This window comes from Eptesicus fuscus, chromosome 8 (assembly GCF_027574615.1).
Source record: "Eptesicus fuscus isolate TK198812 chromosome 8, DD_ASM_mEF_20220401, whole genome shotgun sequence".
Classification (NCBI taxonomy): domain Eukaryota; kingdom Metazoa; phylum Chordata; class Mammalia; order Chiroptera; family Vespertilionidae; genus Eptesicus; species Eptesicus fuscus.
In genome coordinates, this window is record NC_072480.1 from 22349048 (window position 1) to 22376357 (window position 27310).

At 46.2% G+C, this 27310-nt stretch overlaps 1 protein-coding gene and 1 non-coding gene across 3 annotated transcripts in view; one reads left to right on the forward strand and one right to left on the reverse strand.

Annotated features, from left to right (window-relative positions):
- Nucleotides 1-794: 794 nt before the first annotated feature.
- CNMD (chondromodulin) overlaps nucleotides 795-27310 on the reverse strand; it is a 30011-nt gene continuing 3495 nt past the window's right edge. The window contains exons 3-7 of one of the 2 annotated variants that reach the window (XM_008145534.3): nucleotides 23790-23930; nucleotides 16692-16805; nucleotides 9015-9168; nucleotides 4426-4592; nucleotides 795-1111 (exon numbers count right to left, since the gene is read on the reverse strand). In XM_008145534.3, the coding sequence (XP_008143756.2) occupies nucleotides 899-1111; nucleotides 4426-4592; nucleotides 9015-9168; nucleotides 16692-16805; nucleotides 23790-23930 (789 nt within the window). In that variant the 3' untranslated portion in view covers nucleotides 795-898. Of the gene's footprint in view, nucleotides 1115-4425; nucleotides 4593-9014; nucleotides 9169-16691; nucleotides 16806-23789; nucleotides 23931-27310 lie in introns of both variants that reach the window. The other variant, XM_008145533.3, reaches the window with a different exon arrangement.
- LOC114233002 (U6 spliceosomal RNA) lies at nucleotides 24686-24787 on the forward strand. The gene has a single exon (XR_003619111.2). It is a non-coding gene; the product is annotated as a U6 spliceosomal RNA (small nuclear RNA).

Genomic DNA, 27310 nt, shown 5'->3' on the forward strand with positions numbered 1-27310 from the left:
AAAAGAGTGCGAAGATCTCTTTTCAGAATGTCAATGAAAGTCCTCTTCCCAACTCTGACTTATCTCTGGCTATGTTTCCCCTCGTTAGCCTAATGCTTTTCCGGGAAGTGACTCCTAACATAGGGCAGCTACCTGTTAGTCACATGCCAGCTCAAGAATTTCCCATGAGCTACCACATTGAGGTTTATAATGTTTACTTTCAGGTAAATTCCATTATTTGTTCTGTTTTCCTTCTTTGTGGTTTGTTTTTTAATGTTTCTATTGATTTTAGAGAGACGAAGGGAGAGGAAGAGAGAGAGGAACATCGATTGGCTGCCTCCAGCTGGCACCTGATGAGGGATTCAGCCCACCACGCAGGCATGTGCCCTGATGGGAATGGAACTGTAGACCTTTCAGTGCACCGGACAGCTGAGCCACACTGGCCCGGGCTTGTCTGTGTTTTTTCTGGGGACTCTGGGAGCACATTTGCAAGACTGGGAAGAACAGTAAAGGTTAAGAACGATTGAGGGATTCTATACAAATAACAGAAAACTTAGTGACTTGATTAAAAGGAACTCAAGTGTACATGAAAACTTTGACAAATTGTAAATTTTCATGTTTATTTCAAAATGGCTTGGGAAGGAAATCTTATGAGCAGGCCTTATGGGCAAAGCAAATAAAAAATAGCAAGTAATAAAAGGATTATTATGATATTTTAGTCTACTCTTTCAGTACATTTGCACATTCTGGATAAAGTTCTGTAAAGCAATGGAGAAATATTCTGCTAACAGTGTCTCAAAGAACATTACTCAGATTGAGTATAAAATACTTTGTGGTCCCTTCAGCATCAAGAGTTGTCATACTTTGGTTGTCTCTTGAGTTCCTTCTTCCTGTACAGCACCTCGTATATGAAGTGATTTCACACCATGCCCAAGATGCGGGCCACCCACCAGCTACATGGCATGATGACTCTGCAGGCCGACCGGCAGCCTTGATAATTATAGGGCCATGGCTGAAAGCCTCCCAGCGGTTCACAGATCTTCTGGCAATGGGTGTAGCTCCGCCTGCATTCTATGCAGCAGATTCCTTCGTGGTCCAGTCTAGGGTCGAATGTCATGCCTTCCCCTTCCTGCTGCTGTGAAATAAAAGAATTATTTGGGTTTTCTTCATAATGAGGAGTTGGTTACACATTTTTAAAAAATAAGGTCCTGAATGTTCATTGCTATAAGAAATCAGCATAATTTTCTGTAAGGAGTTTTCAATCATAACCTTATAGTTCAGAATTTCTTCTAACATCCAGGAACTTCACCTGCCTAATCTGTCACTGCAGGAAGGTGTTTTTTGTAAATATTGATGAAGTTTCTCCATGCTTTAATGAGCCATGATAACCACTCAATAAGGACTCATCTTGTTTTAAGTAGGCAAACAGAAAGGAGTCATGATTCACAAGTAGCATGTCTGCCACTGTTCATTGAAGTCAGCAGGAACTCGTCCTTCCTGTACTGATGGCTTCCAGGCCTCCCGGGCGCACACTGGGGTGCTCACTGACAGGCCCACGCGGCTGTTCCCGTTGCAGTGGCTGAGAACACTGTGGAGTCATTTAGCTCCTGCCCTTACCTCAATATAAGGGTCTGTAACACTCAGGGAAAGGCACCACATAATGTGTGCAAGTTCCAGACCTCAAACTGCCTTCTTGTTCCTGTGTGCCATAATGAGAGTTACCGAAATAAAGTCATATTGATGAAGTAAGAATTACCTACAAAACAGCGTTTTCTCACTGGAGAGCACAGTGCTGGAAGGAACTTGTCCCCCTGCCAAATTTACGTATCTGGCTTTCCTTTTTATGGATATCTAGGGGTATAGTTTCTGTATCCTCTTTAATATGGCATTGAATTTCATTGCTCAGAAGCCTTTATTGTTAAAGTAAATCCTTTGTTCAATTTGAGCCTCTTTCCTGGAGGTAGGTGAACTTGGGCAGATGCAGCACCAAACGCAGGCTTGAGCCGTGTGAACTCGGCACCCCTGCCACCTGTTCTGGTATAAAAAGTCTACTCAAATTTTTTGGAGGGAGATGGCGGTTTTTATTATGAAAGATTCAAACATACTGGAAGTGAAGAAAATTGTATACTGAACATCATCTCGATTTGACAATTGCTAACTTTTTGTTAAGTTTGCTTGCTTTTCCCCCCGACCTTTAAAATTCATTTCAGTGTTGTGATATTTGACCCATAAATACATTAGAATGTTACTTCCCAAATAAGAGAATATTTTTCTACACAACCACACTGCCATTATCACACCTAACAAAATTAACATTCCTGTTAAATTTTTGTCATTAAAATATTTGTCTTACTCTCATACTTTCATTTTTCAGATCCCTCCCTCACCCATTTTGGCTTATCTCTTGAAATAGGTTCATCTGAGACAAAAAAGGAAACCCATCTCATTAATTGTAGCTGACTCTTCTAGGGCAGAGAGGCAAAAAGCCTGATGTTTGAGACATGTTTTAATCTTGAGGGTTCAGCAAAGCCTTGTTAGATTAAAATGTTGCGAGGGAATCTCAGGTTGTTGCTCTAAGATACCCTAAAGAAATATGGAGAGTTGTCTGCTTAAAGGTGAACACAAAGTAAAGGGAAAAACTGATGTAATTGTAGTTTTTAAAAGAATATGAACACTCAAGCCTGGAAGCCAGGTAGACACAGTCCTCCTCCCCACCTGTAAAGGGGCTGATGCCCTTACCCCTTGAACCAGATTCAACTAATCAGCTATCTGGGGAATAAACTATTAAATTTTCTGTTTGCTGATTCAGATTTTATTTCCTTTTTTATTTGAGTTTTAGGGAATGAAGTACTGTGGTGTCCTGAATTTTCTGATAAGCCTTGAGCTATTTAAAAATACTTTTTACTCTAAGTCTTTGGAAAATATATTAGTCTAAAATGATAAATTAGAAAATATATCTGCAGCACCATGAAATGGAATAGGCCTGAAGAGGTTGCATAGGAAAAATACACACAAATGGCTTATCTGTATACGAAAATATGCTCGATCTTGCATATAATTAAAGACAGGCATGATAAAACAGCTAGATAAATTTTACACCCCCCAAAACTGGTAAAGATCCTTTTTACGTTTGATAATAGAGGCCTTTTATTACTATTTGAATACATGTAGCTAGTATAATTTCTTGGAAGGCAATATGATATCCTCTATTAAAATATAAAATTCCTATCTACATTGACTCAGCAGACCCAAGAGTCAGTATTTATTTTAAAGACATATTCCCTTGTGTACAAGTGGGGCAGTAGACTGATAGCTAAATCAGAGCAATTTAATGGGTACCGTGTGGCAAGCAGTGTGTGGAGTGGGAGCGTCACCGCATTCACCTTCCCACAACCGTATGAGGCATGTGTGTGCAAGACTGGGCACTATTAACTATTTCTAACAGCAAAAGTCAAAGAATTTATATGTCCACCAAAGTAGAACTAGTGAAGTTGTACATCTGTCCACACAAAGTAATACAATGTGGACATTAAAATGGAGGAGGTAGTCTATATAGGAGATACAATCTTCAAAATACCGTATAGTAACTGGAAAGCAAGGTACAGGAGTTTTGTGTGCTCTTTTGTGTTCAAATTGTGTGTGTGTGTGTGTGTGTGTGTGTGTGTGTGTGTTTATGCAAAGAAACCGGGCAAGTCGCTATTGATAATAGGTTGTTCTGGGGAGGGTGTCTGAGATGGAAGGGAAACTCACTGTTCATTGTATACCCTTGTATACTGTTTTTAAAAAGTATATGCATGTATTATTTTTTTCAATTCAAACACTAGTTAGAATAAATACTTATTTTTCTACTTCCTGCAAAGCGCAGTCATAGTAGATAATATTTTGTGGAAGCTTTGGTAAGATTTTAGCATGTTAGTATCATCCTTCCAAACACCACCTTCCAAGCACCGATTCTGAAGTGCTTTCTCTGTGTCCGGACCTGCCTGCAGCGTGGGCTGAGTCCCGGGCAGAAGGTCCTGCCGCCCGTGTGCACGGAGCCTGCGTAAGCACGTTCTCACCAGATGACCGCTGAATGGGTGAAGACAGTGGATGGAAAGCGGGGAAGGAATACCTTCCTTCTGTGTGCTGCCCACAGGGAACATTTTAACATAAATTTCTGGTATGACTTTGTCTTGTGTATTTGCCTGTGACTCAAGAAAAGGAGAGCACGGAAACCAGCTTTGAATGAGGTTCCAGCCAGCCAGGCTCGCGCCACAGAGGCAACGCTCACGTGTTCTCACCGCATTTATCAACCCAGCAACAAACAAAGGAAGACGCATTTTTAAAATAGCGAGTAAAAGTCTCAGTTGGATACTAAATGCTTGTTTGAAACCTCTAGAAACACTACCACTCCGGTGTTAGGTTTAATGCATTCGTCTGAGCATGTGGCGCAAGCGGCGTACGCACGTGGTAAGGGTTGTCGGGGTTGAAGGGCTCCGCGTCGTCCTGCACACTGGGTCGGGTTTTGTTGTTCAGTCTTCCCGGGCCTGGGTTGCCCCGTGGTCCACTGCGTGGTCTTCTGGTGGTAGTTGTAACAGTGTGTGTTACCAGTTCTCTTCTTTCCCTCTGCGTTTCTGCAAATATGAATGAATGAAAATAAATGCTGCAAGTTAATTCCTTTACTTGAATAATTAAGGAAGGTCTGTGTTTATCAGGACGAAAAACAAAAAAAGGACACCCAAACACAGACACACCTACATACCACTTAAATTTGTACTGATGATTTTTGTAATAATAAAGCAGGTTTTAGCCTTGAGTTAGTAGGTAAATGTACAGGTAGCTAAAATTTGATTTTATAATACTACCTGAGGTAGATTTTGTAAGGTAACTGACAAAATCCGCCCACAATCCCCTGTTTTCTTGGCCCGCCTCTACAATAGGAGCTAAGAAAGTAAAATACCACTCATTTCCCGAGCCTGCCTGGTAACGAGGAGTGCCCAGATCACACATTTCTGGCCAGTGAGACACAAGCAGAATATGCTAGTGCAGTTCTGGGAAAGCTTTTGCTTTCTTGGTAAAAGGGCACAGATGTGGCCTCCTATGTCTTGTCTTCCTTTCTTGACTGTAGATGTGATGTCTGGGGTAAGGGAGCCGACCTGTGACCAGAGGTGATAGGCACAGGATGATGAGCAGCATGCCACGGGAAGAAAAATGCTAAGCTAGAAAGAGGCGTGATGACATCACTGAGTAGCTGGTAATGCCAGAACAGATCTCCAGACTTCTGGCTATACGAAAAACATTCCACGTGTACTTGCTGAAACGACTGCTGGTCAGGTATTCCATTACCTGCAGCCCAATGCGTTCATAATGGAGTGACTATCCTATCTAATAAAGATGGAATATGCTAATTGACCCTCACACGTCGCAAAGATGGCGCACCCACAGCCAATAAGGAGGGAATATGCTAATTGACTGCCCTGCCCTCAAAGATGGCAGCGCCCACAGCCAATAAGGAGGGAATATGTTAATTGACTGCCCCGCCCTCAAAGATGGTGGCATCCACAGCCACAAGATGGCGGCGCCCAGTCCCCTCAGCCCCACCAGGGCAGCAGACACATGACAAGGCCGGGCCCACTCTGGGCCTGGCCGCTCTGCGCACTTGCTTCTGGAGTCCCTCAGTCCCTTCAGTCCCCCAGCTGCCCAGGGCTGGCCCGAGGTGCAGGCAAGCTTCAGATGGTGGCTGCCCAGCCGCCTAGGGCCACCAGAAGCTCAGGTAACCAGGGCTGGCTGAAGCTTGTGCTGCTGGCAGTGGCAGCAGCAGAGGTGTGATGGGGGTGTCACCTTCCCCTGATCGCTGGGTTGCCTCCCACGCCTGAGGGCTCCCAGACTGTGAGAGAGGGCAGGCCGGGCTGAGGAACCCACCCCTCTCCAGTGCATGAATTTTCATGCACCAGGCCTCTAGTATATGTATAAAACTTTAGTTTTCAGGGGATTTATTGTCTTGGTTGTATCTTACAAGAAATCCTATGGAATAGAAAAAGCAGATACTTTTATACATGAGAGCATGAGGCTCCAGAAACACCAAGTGACTTAGCCAAGATCACAGAATAGATGGCAGAGATAGGAACTGAAGGTAAACTCTGACTTCCAACCCAGTGCTCTAGCTCACCACACTGCCTCGTGGTGGGCCCCACAGCATGGCCTACGGCTGCCGAGTAACAACAATGGAAAAGACCACACAGGGTGGACTTTGGTATCTCTCTGAGTCTCAGTTTCTTCATCTGTAAAATGGGGATAGTAATAGTATCTACTGGTATCTCAAAGGGTTGTGATAGAGTTGATGAACAACTTGAAGGATTTTAGCATAGTTCTTTTCCCAAGGAACTCATATAATACTCATTCAAATGTTAGGTGGTGGTGATTATATCATGCTATGTTATTTATGAAAACTCAAATGTGCTTTATAGCTGGGGATAGCCTCTTGATTTCTGAGGCATGGTTGGAAAGGCATCAGGGAGACCTGGATTAAAATCTCTTCTTTTAACTTAATGACCTTAGGTGAGTTATTTAATCTCTGTGAACATTAGTTTCTTCATCCGGGATGAAGAATGGGATCATTAGTAGTTATGCCGACAGTTGTTGGCAAAGATTAAATGAGGACAACATGTAACAGTGCCTGACACACAGCCAAAGCTCAGCAGACATCAGCTGTCACCCTTCTCTCTGACCTTGTCTAGCTGCCATTACCGGTGTCTCTGATAATACAGCTACGTGACGCTGATGACCTGCCAGCTTCAAGATCCAAGGGTGGGGGCGCTGGACCCCCTGGAGTTTGGGGGCTTAGAATTAGGTGATGCAGAGCGAGGGGTCCCTTAGAGGAGGTTTATTTTTCTTAATTTTATTCTAAAATATGACTGCATTTATAAGAGATTGGGAAAAAAATCCCATTTAAAATTATTTTTAATTATATTGACACAGTATTATTATATTAGTTCCAGGTATACAACATAGTGATTCAACATTTACATACCTTACAAAGTGACCGCCACAATAAGTCTTTAAGCATCTGTCACTGTACATAGTTAATACATAAAAATCCCTCATTTTTAATGTCTATGATATTCCATCCTATGGCTACATCAACACTGATTTAATCCTTTTCAAATCTGGAGGGCATTTCGGTGATTCCCACTGTTCTGGTGTTGGACGTAATGTATGTAATTCTCGTATGGATGCTGTGATGATTGAATACTTAACGATGTGGTCATGCTGTTGGGCTGGGAGGGGCCACGCCACATCTTGGGTGCAGGGAACTCAGGCTGTCAGTCCCTAGCCCTGCCAATGGCACCATCTTCCCAAACACACCCCACCCGTCCTGCTGTGATTTTACCCTGCACCTTGCATCTTGCCATATGCTTTTCTTATTGTAACTTTGTGTTTATTACTGTTTCCCCTTCCTAACAATGTAACACTCCTGAGGGCAGGGGTTCTTGTCTGTTCTGTTCACCAGTGCATTCCAAGTGCCTGGAACAAGTCAATGGTACATAATAAATATGTCAAGAAATGTTTGCTGAATGAATGAGTGAGTGAATGCACTCTCTGGGTAAGAGGCTTGTCCTCAAACAGGAAGTGCTTAGGGAGGGTTATCATCCATGGTCGCAGACTTGCAGACTTTTGTCCTTGACTGGAAAAGGTGACAAGGTATTGGAGACGTAGCTCCTGGGTGTGGAAAGCAAGAAGGCCTATTCCATGTGGAGGCAGGTGGGGAATTGAAAGTGAGGACTTGGCAAGCAGCCACAAAACTGTGAGTTGCAGCCACCCACTGGGCCAGAGCAGGAGGACAAAAGCAGCTGTCCATTTGGCAGCCCTCTCTCCAGCCCCCGACAGTTGCGACAAACACTGCTCACGGTGTTCTTTCTGACCGAGCCTGCCCGTGGCCTCAGGGTCCTTCTTAACCCACTCTTCCAGGCAGCCATGGCCACTGATGCATAAATTGAATCCTATTTGCCAAGCTCTGGGACAAAATAAGACTTGTGAACTGTAGGAATAAGTCAGCCATGGCAGAATCAGAAGTCTGGATTTTCTAATCCTTGGCGAGGTTTTAAAAAAATAAATTGTGGTAAAGTACACATAAAATTTACCATTTAAACCATTTTTTCAGGGTAAAGTTCAGTGGCATAATGTACATTTACATTGCTATTGCAGCCATCTATCTCCAGAACAGTTTTCATCTTGCAAAACGGAAACTCTGCACGCGTTAACAATAACTGCCCATTTTACCCCCAAGCCTGGTTTCAATGCCTGTATTTTTTCATTATTATTTCCATGCTGCTTTATCTTGATGTTCAGTAAAATCTTTTAGAAAACATACCTCTCTCAGCTGTGCTAGAAGAAAGGCCTTTTATCCACACTTGAGCCAGAGCTACAGAGCCGGCCTTTGGGGGGCCAAAGGGGGTGACTGTGGTGGAGATCAGAGTGAGGACAGCCCTGGGGACGGGAAGCAGGGGACAGAGCCTGCCTGCGGGCTCACCTGCCCTCCCCACCCGGAAATAGCTGCAAGGTGTGCTCCGGCCTCGCTCGGAACCCCGGCACCCTTCATTGATTTTCACGGAACTTGGAGGCTGACGCCTGAGCCCAGAACTTAAAAGAATCTCAGCCTCTGCCCACAGCCGCATTTGGCTGTCCCATAATTCTAGGTCTGAACATAATAAAGAGTCAGCGTCTCAGTCCCTGGATTCTATGCCTTAGGGGGGGAAAATGTAAAATTGCAAAGTGCACACAACTGAGGTGGGGCCGAGTGGAAAGAAGTGGGAGTGTCACAGGGACCAGGCCCTGCAGCCGCTGGGATCCTGGTCGCTCCTGCTAACCCTGCTGCCGGCCTGCCTGCCGCCTCAGGGCGGCCCTTCCTTCTCTCCGCGCTCTCGGGGCCAATGACTGAGACCTGCTCCTGCATCCTGATCCCCTTCCCGGCACAGCTCAGGCCCGTGGGGGGCTCCCAGGGACCTCACCCGGACAGGCAGCCTTCCACGCAGCATTAAGAGACTTGAAAGTGTTACCTTTTGGATAAGCTGGTTTAAGCCAGAAAATAGGGAGGTCGCCGCAGAGTTCTCTGACTTTGGCGCTCAAGAAGCTGTTGTCCTTCACGGGCTGGCCCACGGCCACCCAGACAAGAGAACTTTCTTCGTACTTAACTGGCATGATCTTGCCTTCCTGTAAGTAAGTGAGAATGAAATGCATTGAGCAAGAAGGCAGTGGAGCACGCTGAGTATTAAGATTCACGGGTGGGTAAAAGATGACTCGGCTGCCAAAACCGGTTTGGCTCAGTGGATAGAGCATCGGCCTGCGGACTCAAGGGTCCCAGGTTCGATTCCAGTCAAGGGCATGTACCTTGGTTGCGGGCACATCCCCAGTAGGGGGTGTGCAGGAGGCAGCTGATCAATGTTTCTAACTCTCTATCCCTCTCTCTTCCTCTCTGTAAAAAATCAATTATATATATATATATATATATATATATATATATATATATATGTATATATATATATATATGTATATATATGTATATATATGTAAATAAAAAAAAAGATGACTCGGCTTTGTAAAAACTTAACGAGAATTCTGGGTGTATGTGTATGCTTGCCACCCCGCCCCCCCCCCCCCCCCCCCACACACACACACTTTAAGGTTCTAATCTCTCCTCTTTGTAGCTCTCTCCACAATACTCAGCACCTGCCCGCGCCTCGCCAGCCTGCCTTTGGAAGCTGGAATGTGTGAATATAGTATCCTGAGTAGAAGTGAAAATTACTTGATACCGGCTTTGAGCTTTGGGTTAATCTGATGTTTTTGATCAAAGATGTTTTTGAGGAAAAGCAATTGAATGGCCCTGGAATCCTACAAAGGATTGAGGAACGCTCCATTTGGAGTGAAAATTCTTTGGGGTTTTGTACTGAACAACAATGGAAAAAGCAAGCGATTGGTTCTTTAATGTCATCAGTTCAAAGTGCTGTTTAACATAAACCATTTCTCCCTTTCCCAGCTCTCACAAAACACATTTCAGACGTTCTTCGCATCGAGCACACCACGGCGGTTTCAAAGCTGAGCCCTGCCTTTCCCGCTGCAGCGCGATGCTGAGAAAGGTTTGATAACCCAGGAGACCAATTTATTTTGCCAGGTTGTTCCTTTCATGTATTTATTAGTTTGCAATAGTTTGGAGAAATTAAAATGTTTTCTCTTTATTTTGAGCCGAAAGCAGCACTTCGTTTATGCCTTCTCCCCCAGGCTTATGGCTGCATTAGGACAACTCAGAGTTATTGGAGGAAGCGGCTCCCAGGTAATCTAGTTATTTACCTTAAATTAAATGGCTCCATCCAGGAAATGAATGCTCTTTGGGTGTAATAGCTTTTTAAAGTTACACAAAACTGATGAAAAATTTATAAGAGCAAGCGGTGCATACATCTACCCCATCATAATCGAAAGTGTGTGGGGGAAGAGTGGGGTGCGGGGACAATGCACGTAGATGCATCCTACAAGCGAGGAATGTTAAGCAAGCCCGTGGCACAGCTGTCTCCCAGGACCCTGCCTCCCTCCCTTTCCTGGCAGCACAATCTGCTTTGGGTGGAGGCGGCAGTGGGCCTGGTCCCAGGAGACTCTTGCTCCCTCAGACCCTCCAGATTTAGGAGAAGCTGCGGGCGCCGTAGGAGCAGTGCTAGACCATGAGGTCCACGCGGGAGGGTGCTGGGGCTGCTCGGCCTCTCCCTGACGTTCTTACTTGGATGTGTGACTGATGTTTGGAGCTGGAAGGAGAGGCCGAAATAGTCAGAGGTGCTGCTCCCTGAGCCTCCACATGGCTTACTATGGAGCAAACAGATCCTTATTTCTTTCAGTTACTCTACGTGTAGTTTTCCGTTAGTGACAGCCAAACACATTCCTGAGCCACACGAACATATTGTCTGAATTTGGTTTTGTCCATCAGAGGATCCACCACACACATATAAACAAATCAAACACAAGAAAAATAATTCAATCCTATGGCCTGGGAAGAAAATCAGATGCAGACAAAGATTTACATACAAACTATTCACCACAGTGAATTATGTATTCAAAAAATTATTTTGGATTATTATTTTAATTGGTTAAAATTGAAGATAGATGAACAAATGACTTTTTAAATTATAATTAGCCCTAGCCGGTTTGCTCAGTGGATAGAGCGTCGACCTGCAGACTCAAAGGTCCCAGGTTCGATTCCGGTCAAGGGCATGTACCTTGGTTGTGGGCACATCCCCAGTAGAGGGTGTGTAGGAGGCAGTTGATCGGTGTTTCTCTCTCATTGATGTTTCAGTCTCTCTATCCCTCTCCCTTCCTCTCTAAAAAATCAATAAAATATATTTTAAAAAATAAAATAAAATAAAATTATAATCAGACTAGTGGCCCGGTGCACAGATCCGTGCACATTGAAAGGAAATTCATTAGAAGAAAGATTCATGCAGTAATTATGTTACTGCAAAAAACTACATGTCAAAATAGCATATATAATATAGTATTATAAAATTAAAACATGTGTGTGATTGGTGCCAGCAGGAGCTTTATATGTATCACACATGCATGAGTTAACATTTATTTTTAAACTAGAGGCCTGGTGCATGGATTCGTGCACTGGTGGGGTCCCTTGGCCTAGCCTATGGGGATCGGGCTGAAACCAGCTCTCCAACATCCCATGAGGGGTCCTGGATTGCAAGAGGGTGCAGGCCAGGCTGAGGGATCCCGCCGGTGCACGATTGGGGCCGGGGAGGGACTGCAGGAGGGCTCCAGGGCATGTCCGGCCTATCTCGCCCAGTCCTAATCAGCTGGACCTCAGCAGCAAGCTAACCTACTGGTTGAAGCATCTGCCCCCTGGTGGTCAATGCATGTCATAGTGACTGGTTGAATGGTCGAATGAACAGTCGGACACTTAGCATATTGGGCTTTTATTATATAGGATTGCCAGTGTGTGTTATATGTACCGGCTGGTTGGTTGGACGGTCGGATGGACAGACAGTCGGTCACTTAGCCTTTTATATATATAGATGATGACATATAATACATTCATTCTAATCTACATTTTAGAAGGACTAAAGTTGAGAGTGAAAATAAGAAGAATGTACAACAGCACAAAAGTTCAATTATGAAAAGAATATCACTCACATGAAGAAAATTCAGCAAAATGTGAACATTAGCTATCTGTGGATTATGCAATTGTGGGTGGTTTTCTTCTCTGTTCTTTTATGTATCTCCCAAATTTTCTATAATGATGAAGTACTTTTTTTTGGTTGTTTGTTTTTAAATGTGAGTTTTTTAAAAAATATTTTTTTATTGATTTTTAAAGAAAGAGAGGAAGGGAGAGGGAGAGAGAAACAGCAATGTGATAGCAAAACATTGATCTACTGCCTCCTGCACACCCCCCACCGGGGATTGAGTCCACAACTGTGCCCTGACCAGGAATCGAACCAGCAACCTGTCATTGCACAGGACAATGCCCAGCCAACTGACCCACATCAGCCAGGGCCAAAGTACTGTTTTTAAAAATGAGAAAAAAATTGTTTTTATTATTTTTAAATTTTATTATTATTTTTTAATCTTTATTGTTCAGATTATTATAGATATTCCTCTTAGCTCCCCTCCACCCAGTTCCCACCTCCCCCCCAGGCCCTCGCGCCCCCCACCCCCCACTGTCTGCATCCATAGGTACTGCATACATGCATATAAGATCTTTGTCCAATCTCTTCCTGCACCCCCTACACCCCCTTCCCCTGAGAATTGTCAGTCGGCTCGATTTCCATGCCCCTAATTCTATTACATTCACCAGTTTATTCTGTTCATCAAATTTTTTATTCATTTGATTTTCAGATTCACTTGTTGACAGGTATGTATTTGTTGTCACTTTGTTGTTCTTAATTTTTTATCTTTACCTTTTTCATCTTCTTCCTCTTCTTAAAGAATACCCTTCAACCTTTCATATAATACTGGTTTGGTGGTGATGAACTCCTTTAGCTTTTTCTTGTCTGTGAAGTGCTATATCTGGCCTTCAATTCTAAATGATAGCTTTGCTGGGTAATCTTGGTTGTAGGTTCTTGCTATTCATCACTTTGAATATTTCTTGCCACTCCCTTCTGGCCTGCATAATTTCTGTTGAGAAATCAGCTGACAGTTGTATGGATACTCCCTTGTAGGTAACTAACTGTTTTTCTCTTGCTGCTTTTAAGATTCTCTCTGTCTTTTGCCCTTGGCATTTTAATTATGATGTGTGTTAGTGTGGTCCTCTTTGGATTCCTCTTGTTTGGGGTTCTCTGTGCTTCCTGGACTTGTAAGTCTATTTCTTTCACCAGGTGGGGGGAGTTTTCTGTCATAATTTCTTCAAATAGGTTTTCAATATCTTGCTCTCTCTCTTCTTTTGGCACCCCCATAATTCGGATGTTGGTATGCTTGAAGTTGTCCCAGAGGCTCCTTACACTATGTTCATATTTTTGGATTCTTTTTTCTTTTTGCTCTTTTGTTTGGGTGTTTTTTGCTTCTTTGTATTTCAAATCTTTGACTTGATTCTTGGGGTCCTCTAGTCTACTGTTGAATCTCTGTATATTACTCTTTATTTCAGTCAGTGTATGCTTAATTTCTGACTGTTCCTTTTCCATTTTTTTGGCATTCTCATTAAGATCCTTGAAGGTCTCACTAAGTTCCTCGGAGGTTTCTAGAGATTCTTGAGTAACCTTATAACTCTGGTTTTGAACTCTATATCCAGTTTGCTTTCTTCCATTTCTTTCATTTGTGACATGTTTTTTTGTCTCCACATTTTGGCTGCTTCCCTGTGTTTGTTTCTATGTATTGGGTAGCTGCTAAGTCTCCTTGAGTTGATAGAGTGGCCTTGTGTAGTGGGTGTCCTATAGGGCCCAGTGGCTCAGCCTCCCCAGTCACCTGATGTGGACACTCTTGGTGCACCCCTTTGTGGGCTGTGTGCACAATCTTGTTGTAGTTGAGCCTTGATTGCTGTTGGTATCCCTGGGAGGAATTGACCTCCAGGCCAATTGGCTGTGAGGACCAGCTGTGTCTACAATGGAAGAGCTGCTGTGCAGGAGATACCCTTATGGGGCAGGACTTGCTTCAGTGGGGCTTTGGTGCTCACTGAATCTGCCCCTTGAGTGTGTCACTTATGGATGTGAAGAGTTGTAAACTGGTATGGTCTCACACTGACCACTGGGTACACTGGCTCTTGGGTCTCCAGGGAGGTGCAAAGTCAGCCACTGCCTGGGGCCACCCAGCAGGAGATACAGAGATCTGCAAATTCCTCCTCTTTGTATGGGGTTTGGAAGTGCCCACACAAGGCCCAGCTGTGAAGCAAGGCAGGCTCGTGCTGGTGCCGGATTTTGGGCCTTTTATTGATAGGTTTGGGGCTCCCTGACCCAGCTGCAGCTTGTTTGACAGGTTTTAGGCTGAGAAAGGACAAGCCATTCATATGCAAAAGCCTCTGTACACAGCTTGGGTGGGGATATAAATTGGGTGGGGCGGGGTCTCAGGAAAACTCCAGGGAGGAGCAAACAGCAGTGGCTGCCAGTCAGCCCTGCACCAGGGAGTTCCCAGCACAGGAACAATGACCACTGCGAGCACCTCTGTCTGGAAGAAAGCCACCCCCGAGTTCCTGCCCCGATGCCAGACAGTCCAGTTTCTCCCTGTATGTGTCTGGGTCCCCCAGAGTCTCACCTGGCACTGGAGCTTGGAGCAAGCGGGAGCTTGTATCTCCCTCCCGATTAAAAAAGCAGTGCACCCGGGTGTCAGCCCATTCTGCGCCTCTGCACCTCCTACCAGTCTCAATGCACTTTCTTCTTTACCTCTCTAGTTGTAGTACTTCCACTCAGCCAGCTTTCCCGTGGTTCTGAATGATAGTTGTTCTGTCTTTTAGTTGTAATTTTGATGTGGTTGTGGGAGGCAGCAAGTACAGGTGTTTACCTATGCCGCCATCTTGGTTCTCAAAAATTGCTTTTAAAAAACCCAGAATATGTACTGCAAACGTACAGCTGGGGGTCTGGTGCTTGTGGAAGGCGGCAGAGCACGGGTTCCATGCCTACTGGGGATGCTGCCACGGATTACAGTCACCACAGGCTTTCTAACAGAAACAGAGTGATCTAAGAGAACGGCAGTGCAGTGAGAGAAGTTCAAGGGCAGAACAAGGTCTTGGTGTCACTGTTATACTGGGCACTGGGAGTTCGCAGTGGGAGGCAGCCTTCTGCTGGGGAGCAGGGGGGAGGCACGGCTCCTGCGGGCACACGGAGGCAGCTCGGAGGGAGGGACTGAGCCACGAAGGCCCAGCACCACCTCACAGGACGAATGGCTGGGGAAACTGGGAGTAGGAAAGAAAACGGAGGACACGCTAACGAGCTTTAAACCTCACTGGTTTGTTTTGCGCTTTTGTTTTGTTCTGTGGTCTGAGATACCTTCCGCTGCTGCTCCTCGGTGGGCGAGCAGCCCGCCAGTCTCCAGGCACTTTGCTTACCCTTGTTTTTCCTCTTTTGCCTGAGGGAGCTGGTGCTGGCTTCTCCCTCTCAGGGAGACTGGGAGGACCAAAGGTAATCATAATAAAATTAACAATGATAGCAGCCGCCACCTATTCATTATCTAGTCCCGTGGTCGGCAAACTGCGGCTCGCGAGCCACATGCGGCTCTTTGGCCCCTTGAGTGTGGCTCTTCCACAAGATACCACGGCCTGGGCGAGTCTATTCTGAAGAAGTGGCGTTAGAAGAAGTTTAAGTTTAAAAAATTTGGCTCTGAAAAGAAATTTCAATCGTTGTACTGCTGATATTTGGCTCTGTTGACTAATGAGTTTGCCGACCACTGATCCAGTAGTTCTAGGGCGGTGGGGACGGTATGCGTACCCCTAGTTTGTAGACGACAAAACAGGCTCACAGAGGTGAAGCCACAGCCACAGCGTGTCAGAGCCGGATGTGAACCTACATTTTTCTGGCGCCAAAGTCCATTTTTGTTCCACCAGACGCTGCCACAACTCAAATGGAAGACAATAACGAATGTGACCACTTTGTAAACCCTAAAGTATCAAATAAATGTAAGCTATTATTGTTAAATGTGTCTTTAGAACTCTGTGTGCAATCCTTAAAATAAATGTTTATAAAATCAAGCTCAAAGGCAAGCTATTAATAACAAATGGGAGAGTTATGTTTTTAAAAAACCTCACAAACTTGACACATAGAAAAGAAATTCGATACATGTTGATCTAGTTTCATTGGGTTGAACTTGAACCAACGGGAAGAAGTTGTGGGGGAGCCATCTCAGCTCAAAACGGTTGGAACCACCTCCCAGGAAGTTGCCTGACAGGCAGGTAAGGCAGCGAGAGGCTGGGGCGTCAACTGTTGGGATTTTCGGAGGAACTAAGGCCCCTCTGATGAAGATTCTCACATGCGAAGGCCTTTATGTTTTCTTGATCACTGATTGGATAGTTCCCTATCATCAGGCAAATACGGGCCATGCGAAACCATCCCCGTTAAGCACTTTAAAGCACGATTTTCCAAAACCATTAAATATGCTACGTCATGCAAGAATGACCACTTAGAACCAACCAGGAGCACTAGAATAGTTTCAATTCCTTTGGCAGAGAAGAGCTAGAATTTACGTTGTGGTCTCAAACCCATCGAGGAACTGGAGACAGAAAGGGTGACCTCGGCCAAGCCCTCCGGCTGCCTGGGGCCGCTGGTACCCACCAGTTCCGAGGCGATGCTCTGCTTGGCCACGGCGCCCACCTCAGGAACGCGCGCCTTCACCTGCGCTTTGATGTAGCACTTCTCTCCCCCCGCGAAACGGATTCCTGTGATGCCCTAGGAAAGGAAATAAAAGTTGACCCATCCATTTATCCACCTGTACGTTTCTTCCATGTATTGCGTGTCTACAGCGAGCCAGGCACTGTTCCAGGAACTGGGTATAGGGATGAACAAAACAGATGGGAGCTTTGCCCCCACGGAGCAGTAACTCAGCATTCTTAACCAAATATACGAAACTGAGATGGTCAGGTGGTAAGTGCTATGGAGAAAATACAGCAGGTGTGAGAGAGGAATGGCCCGGTGGGGCTTTTGTCAGTGGGGTCCGGGAGGCCTCCACCAGGGGGCGGCATTCGAGCTGAGATGGAGTAGGTTAATTGCTCCATCTTTCCCTCAAGCTCAGGAGAAAGGCCATCCTTTCTAGGCAGCTCTCTCCGGCCATCCCAGGCTAAGGGGGCTCCTTTGCCTCTGACTTCCGGGGGGGGCCCCGGCCCCCACGTCTTCATCCCTCCCTTGGTGCTTAGTTCTCAGTGCCTGTACGGTAGCTCCTTGTCAATGTCATCTCAGGTTTAAGCTTCCTGAGATCGCTATCTGAATCTTAGCTCTTTCTTTTGGGTGATTTCACAAAGATTCTCAAAAGAGGTTGGTCCAGTGAATTAATTCCACAGATTCAGATTTTTCCTAAGTTACCAAGCCCAGAGTAAATAGTAAAGGTTTCTACAACACCAGGAGCTCAGCTTTGCTGCTAGACCTTACCCAAGGACGCGGATGTTTTGTTTTGTCCCCTGTGAGATATAAACAGTGTCTCCTCGTCTGCCTGGGGACCGGCCTCAGGGGGCGCCTGAGCCCAGGCTCAGTCTGGGCTGACAGCAGCGCTGACTCCCCTGGAGCCCGTGGCGCAGCTCAGCGCTGTCCCCAGAGTGTTGGCTTTCACCTGCTGTCAACTTCAGGACTAGCGAGTGGCCAGAACAGCATTAAAGGTCTACAAATTTTTGCCATAATAATGTAGACATCAACCCAGATCTGCACATCTCAGTATCCTGCTGAGTTGAGACAAATGTCAGGAAGATAAGGACTTGTTCCAATGTCAATGCCAAGGAGTGGGGGGGAAGATCAGCATTTAGCAATCCAGGGGTCCTGGCTCAGGATTCAGCCGTCTCCAGTGAAGAGAGAAGCTGAATGGAAGCCATGCGTGAGAATATTCATGGAAAGCGACACCATGTGTAACCTCAGAGCCAGCGGCCCCACAGACGCTGGTAGGGGGCGCGCCGAGAACAGGGAAGGAAAGGCTCATGCTCCCACGGCTCCTCAGGGGTTTGCCTTGGGGCCTAATTGGCCCTGTACCCACATGTGACACAGGCCCCTCATCTCTCCCAGCACCACCTCTCACCCAGAGGTGGCGGCCCGATGCCCACTTTTCAGAGGCTGACCGCGGAGGTTTCCGACTCACTGCACCCAAGGCACCTGGAGAGAATTTAAACACACAGATGCCTGGGACTCTGCCCGGAGATGCCATGTGATTGGCCGGGGTGTGCCCAGACCCTGGTGTGCTTAAAAGTTCCCCACGTGCTGACCAGGCGCAGGCCAGGCTGCGGACCACCCGTTCAGGGGGAAGGAACGCGTTCAGGGGGTTAAAGTTTTAAGGGACTGATGTTCATGTCACCCCCAAATTCCTATGTTGAAACCTAACCCCCAATGTGGTGGTATCTGGAGGTGGTGTATTTGGGAGGTGAGGCCCTCATGCGTGGGATTCGGGCCCTTATGAAAGGGACCTGCTCTGTGAGGACACAGTGAGAAAGAGGACCCAGGAACCAGGCCCTCACCAGACACCCAATCTGCTGGCGCCTTAAGCTTGCACTTCCCAGCCTCCAGAACTGTGAGAAACACTTTTCTGTTTAGAAGTCGCCCGTCTGTGGCAATTTGTTACAGCCGCTCCAATGGACTAGGACACAGCCTTTGGGTCCCTGTTTCTTCTGTACTAGTTGCTCCCAAACATTCCCGTGCTCCCCTCTCACCAGGAGGCCTTGTTAAATGAAACAGCGTTGGGCCCCACCCCAGAACTGATTCAGTCAGTCGGTCAGGAGTGGGGGGCCTCACCTTTGCATTTCTAACAAGCTCTTAGGTGCTGCCGCCTAAGGAACACACTCTGAGAATCGCTGCTCTCACGGGCCTGTCCTGAAGGTCTACTGCTCTGATTCTGCATGGAAATCTGGGGTGCCTGGTTTGGAAAACAGAAGGCAGGGAAGGGAGAGAACTGCCCCGTGTGTCCTCTTAACTGCAAACCCTCATGCCCTCCGAATGTGAGATGGGCCACACGAAACACCGTATCGCCATTGCATGTCCCCAAAGGAGAGAGCTGATCCTACTGAAGGATTCCCAGCCTGGACTGTGAGTGAGTGCTGAGTTAGTGCTGATGGTCTGCACTGGGCAAGAGAACTGAAACGCCCTAGGGAGGGCTCTGTGGGAGGGGACTCGCACAGAATAACCACACGTCTAGCTACAAATCCTTATCAAGCAGCCAGGTATAATAAGAGAGTCAACAGAGGGAACGGAAAAGCACAGGAAAGCCAAGCAAACCTTTTGTTTTTTGCAAACAAATAAGGCTGGTGATAACGAAGACATCTGCTAACAAAGACAACGAATGAAGAGTCCAATGACCTAACTTTGTTTTATCCTCAACCAGAGATATGTTTATTGATTTTAGAGAGAGAAAGAAGGGGGGGGGGGGGGAGAGAGAGAAACATTGATGTGAGAAACATTGATCTGCTGCCTCCTGTACATGCCCCATCTGGGAATCAAACCCGCAACCTTTTGGTACATAGGATGATGCTCCAACCAACTGAGCCACACAGCCAGGGCTGACCTAACATTCTTTTATCCAGAGCCAGGTAATCTCATATTAGCCACATATTTTTTCTTTCTAGGGGATCTCATCTATTTCTGTGGCTTAAACCAGAAGCTCCCAAGGAGGGCAAGGGGTCCTACCCCCGAGGGACACTATAGAAAGCTAGGCCCTTAGTGGACATGGCCCGGGATGCTGGTCCCCACGCACAGCCCCGGAAGGTCCTGAAGAGCTAACTGCCGTGGGTCCTGGTGAAAACCCGATCGGAAGTATCTGTGCCTAGAACCTACCACAGTTTTACACATTAACACAAAGTGATTTTTGACATAGTTTTAATGTACAATAGCTTTCCTGGGAATGCAATTACTGTGAAAATAGAGAGAAAATGGTATTTTTGTTCACAGTTTGAAAAGATTACCGGGTATTTAATCTGCCAGCACACATTTTCAGCTGTGGTAGTGACAGTGATTCAACTCTCAGAACAAAAACATGGCTTCCATTTTATTTTTTCTTTATTTTATCGTTGGGGGCCATAATGATTTTTGAATAAAACCTGGTAGGTAGTTTATCTTTTATTCTCCTCTAGCTTTTTAAGTAAAAATTTCAAATATCACAAGGCTAAAGGAATTGTATAGTGAGCATCCATATTTACCCACCAGTTTATTCTGTCTTGATTTCTAACCGAGATCTTTGTTATATAAACGAGGCCTGAGAGGAACGGCGTAAACCAGCAGCACCGATGCTGTCGAGGGTCTAACTTTCTAGAACAGAACTCACCCGCGATGAACTAACCAGCTTTTGTGTCCGCAGGGCATTGACGAAGACTCCCTGACTAACTCTTGCCAGGCTCCTGAGTCCTCCTTGTGACCGAGTTGACCTTGGGCTCTGTCTTGGCCTGCTTATTCCAGTTTTTGCCAGAATCCTGCTGAGTCAGCCTGGGTCTGAGCACCCTTGATATCTGATCAGCCTGGCCTGCCTTTAGCAGAAAATCCTGTTAGGTCAGTTTAGTAAAGAATTACTCTACCTCTTAGTGATTTTCCATCTACCAACACTCCCACTCTGGCTGTAAATCTGATTTTCCTATATTGTGTTTAGAGTTGAGCCCAATCCCTCTCCTCTACTACAAACCCCACAGCAGTAGCTCTCCTTGAATAAAACCCGCCTCGCTTTCTCTAACAAATGTTCTGAGTCGCTTTTTCTTAAATAGCGCAGAACCTGCAGCCCTTTGTTCCATGCTGTTCCCTCTGAGGAGGCTCTTTTTACCACCAGTTCTACTAAAATCCCGGTGGGGTCCTGGGTTAGCAGGGGAAGCCGTTCACTTACAACTCAGAACCTTTTCCAATCTGGTCCCACCTGCATCCCATCCCCTCCCCTCCCCCACCTTTAGTCACATTGAGCTACTTAGAACTCAGGGCAGGCCTGTGAATTTGTATTCAGTGTTCTTTCCAAGGCCTGGAAGGCCTGCCCCTCCTTTTCTGCTGGCTGAGGTCCTAATCATTCTTCGAAACCTGGTTCAACTGTCACCCCCTCTGTAAAACCCGCTCCAGCCCCTGATCAGCAGTGATTGCCTCCCCTCTGCTCTCCACAGCTCTCTGCTCCACGCTCCGTCAGTGCGCTTCCCTGGCCACCTCTGTGTGGGTGTCTGCCTCCTGGGCTGGACTGGAAGGTCTTTGAGGGAAGCGGGGACAAGTGTCAGTCATCTTTGCATCCTCCATCTTTGCATTCCTTGCACACAGTAGGTCCCAATAAATGCTTCTTGAGTTTGGTTTAAAATATAGGGGAATTATGCAGCTACCATAGTGGTGGATTCAAGTGTTTTCAAAAGTCCAGGCTTGCCCTGGCTATTGTGGCTCAGTGGACAGAGCGTTGGCCAGCACAACACAGGGTCTCGGGTTTGATTCCCTTTCAAGGGCACGAACCTAGGTTGCATGTCAATCCCTGGCCCCTGTTAGGTGTGTACAGGAGGCAACCAATCGATGTGTCTCTCTCACATCTTTGTCTCTGTCCCTGTCTCTCTCTCTCTCTCTCTCTCTCTCTCTCTCTCTCTCTTAATCCCTTCCCACTATCTCTAAAAATCAATGGGAAAAATATCTTCAGGTGAGGATTAACTACAACAACAAGAAGTCCAGGCTTGTTTAAACCCAGAAGAGGTTCTATCCATCACAAAAATGTTCTACTCACCAGTTCTGACCTAGAGAAATGTGGAAGCTCTCCAACAGAATGGATCAGTTTATAAAATATGTTTGACCCTTTGGCCCAGGAGAACAAAATACATCAGTACCATTATTAGAAACAAAGGATTATTAAACAGAGGTGTAGATTTCGGATTAAAATATTTTAAAAGTCTATTCCTGATATATACACGTCTTGATAGAGATGGATCCCTTTTTATTCAGCTATGTAGCTACCTTTGCATATCTTGGTATTGTGGCACATCATAGGTATTCAATTTTGTTTTGAATTGCATGATGTGTGTGTGGGAGTCACACTTTATAATTTTATGTTAAGTGATAGAAAGAAAAATGCTGTTACCTTGTTCTGTGTCTTGCAGTAAAAGCCTTTAATAGGTCCGGAGAAATTATGTCTGTGCACTGACCAGAACCAACTGCAAAGCTATGACTGAACGAGGGGCAGCTGGGCCCATACGGCTGCTGAGCCGTCCCAGGAGCCAGTGCTTCTCATTACCAGATAACCAAACCAGGCAGAGTCGGACCTGCATTACCACCAGTTGTCCACCATCCAGAACTGAAATGTCAGTGCTGACATGTACACATAAGGAACTGTTGGACATTGAAATTGGGTCTCAAAAGAACTGTTGGCCCAGAAAGAAACTCACTACAGACTGATTCATTTGCCTGTCACCATAACCATTATTGCTTGTCTCATTTTCGGTTCTTATAAGTGTATTTCTAATAGCACATTATCTCACTCATCTAGGGGAAATAATGAACAACATAGACTGATGAACAAGAACAGACCCAGAAACAAGGAGGCATGGATCAGACTGTCGGGCCTCGGGGGGAGGGTAGGGAAGGGTGGGGGTAAAGGGGGAGATCAACCAAAGGACTTGTGTGCAGACATATGAGCCCAACCAGCGGTTAAGGACAACAGGGGGGTGGGGGCATGTGTGGGGAGGGGGGTGGGATGGAAATGGGGGGACGAGGACAAATATGTGATACCTTAATCAATAAAGAAATTTAAATAAATAAAATAAAATAAAATTAAATTAAAAAAGATTAAAAAAAAAAAAAAAGATCTAACCTCACCGGGGCTCTAAGGCGGCATCTGTGTGGTATTCAAAAGGGCCTGTGAAGTGTGTTTTGGTATCAGCAAGGGGAGTTCTTTCATTCCGATGAAAATCACCTCTAGTTTTCCTCATCGATCAGAAGCAGACGGTCGGGTGAGATGTTTGTGGGCAGAAGAAACATTACTTTTTCAAGTGCCTTTTCCTCTTTACGAAGACTCACCCATTCCAGCTGCAGGTTTGGCAGGAGAGCACCAAGAGCGGCGCGCTTCCTTACCTTGGAACGGGAAAGGGAATGCGGCGTTTATGTCGGCAAACAGAAAAGTCGGCCTGCAGCGACACGCTGGTTTGCAGATGGACACCGAAGCATCGATGCTTAGCTTAGTGTCTCAAATTGCCTGTGAGCTGAATTTTTGAAAACAAACATGGCTGACTTTTTTCAAAAGAGACCAGAATGTGCTATCTGTAATAGGCAGTAGTCAGAAAATATATGATGTAACGGGGGAATTTCTCCATGCTAATTTTCTAGATTAAATGGGAAAACTACAAAATTGAGAAAAGCATAGCATAGGCCCTACCTGTATTTGATTATTAGGTCATTAAAATCTCCCTCCTCTCTATAAGTTCAAAAAAAGGGTTTGCCACTCTCGGATAGTGTGAGTACTTTATTCACCGTGTTGTGGATAACTGCTTGGACAGAAATAGCTCTTGCATGTGTTTCTGCCAAGACTTCATATAGTTCCAAGAACTGTTCTTTTCAATGCCAAAGTGTGTGTGTTTTTTTTTTTTGTTTTTTTTCATTTTGAAAATACTAAAAACAAAGAGCAGTCCTTTCTCAGAGAGAATCTGCCATGAGAACCCGTTACTGATGGGATGTGTGTGAAAGATGCTTCTCCCTGGATGAGCAAAGCCCCCAGGCTGCCTGGTCAAACTCTCTAAATGCATGAACTATACTCACATTCTGGAAATCATTGACTTCAATGGCCTCTTCAGCTCCACTTCCCATCTTAAAGGTCTCCAAGTTGTTCCCAGCATCTATTTCCATTGACCCATCTTGTAATTTCCCATTGATGCTCATGGTGTAATGGACATTGTAAATCTGGAAGTGAACATACGACTAGTGAGCTTTCCTTTTAGAGCAATTCAGGGATTATCTCTGGACCTGCAGTAAACGAGGTAGCTTTCACATTTGTCAGAGATTCACCGAATCATCCTTGGGAGTAACATATTTGTATATGAGAACTTACCTACATACTAATCACTTAATACAATGATTTCTTTAAGAACACCTTAAAAAGTGCTTGCTTCTGCAGCACATATAGTAAAACTAGAGGCCTGGTGCACAAAATTTGTGCACGGGGGGGGGGGGGTTACCCCTCAGCCGGGCCTGGACCCTCTCCAACCTGGGACCCCTCAGGGGATGTCCGACTGCCTCTCACAATCCGGGACCGCTGGCTCCTAACCACTCGCCTGCCTGCTTGCCTGATTGCCCCTAACCACCTCTGCCTGCCTTCCTGATTGTCCCTAACTGTTCCCCTGCTGGCCTGATCTCCCCTAACCGCCTCTACCTCGCCCCACACCTGGGACCCAGGATTCCCTTTTCTGGCCAGTCGTAGGTACCAGGACCCAGGCTTCCCTCCCTCTGGCCAGCCACAGGCACCCAGGACCCGGGCTGTCTTTGCCCGGGCCGGCCGTAGAGGACCACGGGGTGGACGGCTTGTCCTTCTCCCGGGCCGCAGCCTGGCTGGTCCCCATTCCTCTCTTGCAAGCTCATTTGTGCCTGTTGGTCCCTATTCCTCTCTCCCCAGTGTTGAGTGCCTGAGCCGTTACAGTGTGAGGGTGTGACAACCATTTGCATACTAGCTCTTTATTATATAAGACTGAACGACACAGAGAAGGTTAGCATGGCCCCTACGCAAGGATGACGTGCAATTTCATGAAGCAAATTCCATATTTAAAAAACAAACAAACAGAGAACACCTTTAAAAAAAAAAAAAGTAAAACCTTTGACAGTCTCTGATACTAATTCAGATAGCTCGGTGATTCGCAATCCTAGCTCTGCGTAAAAGCATCTGAGTAGAATCTCCAGTTACTGGGGTTCCTTCGGACCAGTCAAATCAGAATCTACAGGGTTAGGGCTTAGGCACAGATCTCTCTCTCTCTTTTTTTAAAGGAAATTCTACTATGCAGCTAGAGTTGATGGATAAATGGAAATGGATGAGGTAGAGGGTTAACTGGGCTATTAAGTGAACAAGTCTGCAGAGGCACCTCAATTTGAAAGTTTAAAAAAAATCTTTTGGTTCAGATTTGGCATGGAATGTGGTATATAGGAAGGACTTCAGACCAGACTGGGATTGCCTCATATAGAGCAGCCTTTGCAGAGAGCAAGGTCAATGTGCACATCTGTTTCAGCTCAAAATGGGAGTTACTCATTTCAATGACTCGGTGGTGCGGGCGTATGGGGTTGTAGGGCATTTTGTTATGGGACACGTGCGGGGAGAGGGGAAGGCTTGGCACTGTAGGTGGGCACTGGTCCAGGAATCAGAAAGACAGGTGGCCACACCACCCGTCCCTGGGTCTTGGGAGTTGCCTTGAGTGTAAAATGAGGAGGTTGGACTCATAGGTGGTTTGTCATTTATGACTTTAAAGCTCCGAGGTTTCAGAGGTGGCCCAGAGCTGAGGGTGGCAGAGCAGGTGGGACTGTGAGTCTCCTTTCTTCTCGCCCAGCTACAATTGAAGCAGAGCCACTCGGCTTCTGTTTTACGTATTGGATTTCTGAGTGAAATCTTAAGAAAAATTTTGCCATTAAAAATTTTTTTAAAGAAGTTTAGATGATCCCAAGGGTTCTCTTGGTTTAGACTACTTTAAAAGATAATTCCTGCTCAGTGTGCTGCTGCCTGCTAGAACGTTCTCTGAGTTGTGGAACAGTAGGTGGGTTTCTTTTCTTCTTTCCTTACTTTTTCTGACTTAGAGGCATAGATATGTATATATATTTTATATATAATATAGCTCTTATGTGATACTAGAGGCCCAGTGCACAAAATTCGTGCATGGGTGCGGTCCTTAGGCCTGGCTGGTGATTGAAGCGTGAGTGTCTAGCATGGTATGGCAGGTCCCAGCTGACCTCTGGGCCCTGGGCCGCACCTGGGCCCCTGCTTGCACCTGTTTTGGCCTGGCACCGCCCATTCACCTGCTCCACCATCCCGCCACAGTCCCGCTCTCGTCGTCGGGGCCCATCAGGGCCATCAGCGCCTCCACTGCCACCTGCTGCCAGAGCCTTGTCACTAACGCCTGCCATGTTCTGCGCTGCCCCCTGGTGGTCAGCACACGTCATAGCGAGTGGTTGAACTCCCGGTGGAATGACCACCAGAGGGGACAATTTGCATATTAAGCTTTTATTATCTAGGATGTAATATATAAATTCCTTAAAGGGGGAAGGAATGAGAACTGATGAAAGACATTTGCTACTGTCAGTATGTCATTATCACAAATAGCTCAGATTCAATTCAAGTCTGATTTTCTTTCTCCTTATGAAGAATGACTGCTACATGAACAAACACTGGGAAAGGATCTGCTGTTATTGGATCATGACTTGTGGAAAACTCATTATTACAAGACCCACAGGCCATGCCTTTATTTTATCAGTGGAGATGCAGAGATGGCTTTGCTAGCCTGTAGCCTTCCAGGCCGCAGCCTTCATTCAGCAGAACAGAAGCTACTGCGCGCTAGCTAGCTCCACCATGGAGCTCCCTCCCTGCAGCGCAGGGTCTCCCGGGCTGGCCCGAGGAGAGAGCCACTTCCCGGGGTTCTGATTTAGTGCAGCTGGAGCAGAGCCCACCAGCCTGGTTTCACTTTGCAGCTCAGGTGGCCTGTGCGATCAGCCCCGTTTGGGAAACCTGCTTTCTTTGGCTGAGCCAGTGCTTTCTTCAGGTGTAGACAGCCGATCCTCCTGTCCCTGTGCTCTCTGAGCAGCTACTGTTCACGCGGGTCAGTTACGACTGCCAGAGGGAGCAGGGCAGACAGCACTCTGTAGTTCCTGGCGGCACAGCGTCCTTCACTCAGGCACCACGAGGCTTTCTCTGGAAAGCGCTGCACAGAAGCTTCACTAGGGAAGCAACGCAAAACTTCAGAAATCAGTGATGCCCACCTTTTAGCAGGTCTGAAGGAGACAAGATTTCGACACTAGAAGAATGGCTTGTGGTCGTAAATTTCACTTCCTTCCACCACCACCTGTGTCACCTTCCTCCCAGCAGAGGCTTCCTGACCAAGCACAGGCATTGCATCCTTTCTCCTGCAGCTCCAGTCCATCCTTTCTACGCAGCCCACAGCCTGCGTGGGGCGGCAGCGAGAGGTCTGTGCCCCCTGAGGCTATGGGGCAGTGGTGGTAAACAGTCTGAAATTATTTCCAAAGTACTGGGCCCCGAGCTCAGAAGGAGGCTGGGCTGATGGAGCAGTAATCACATTATTTCCTCTAAACTG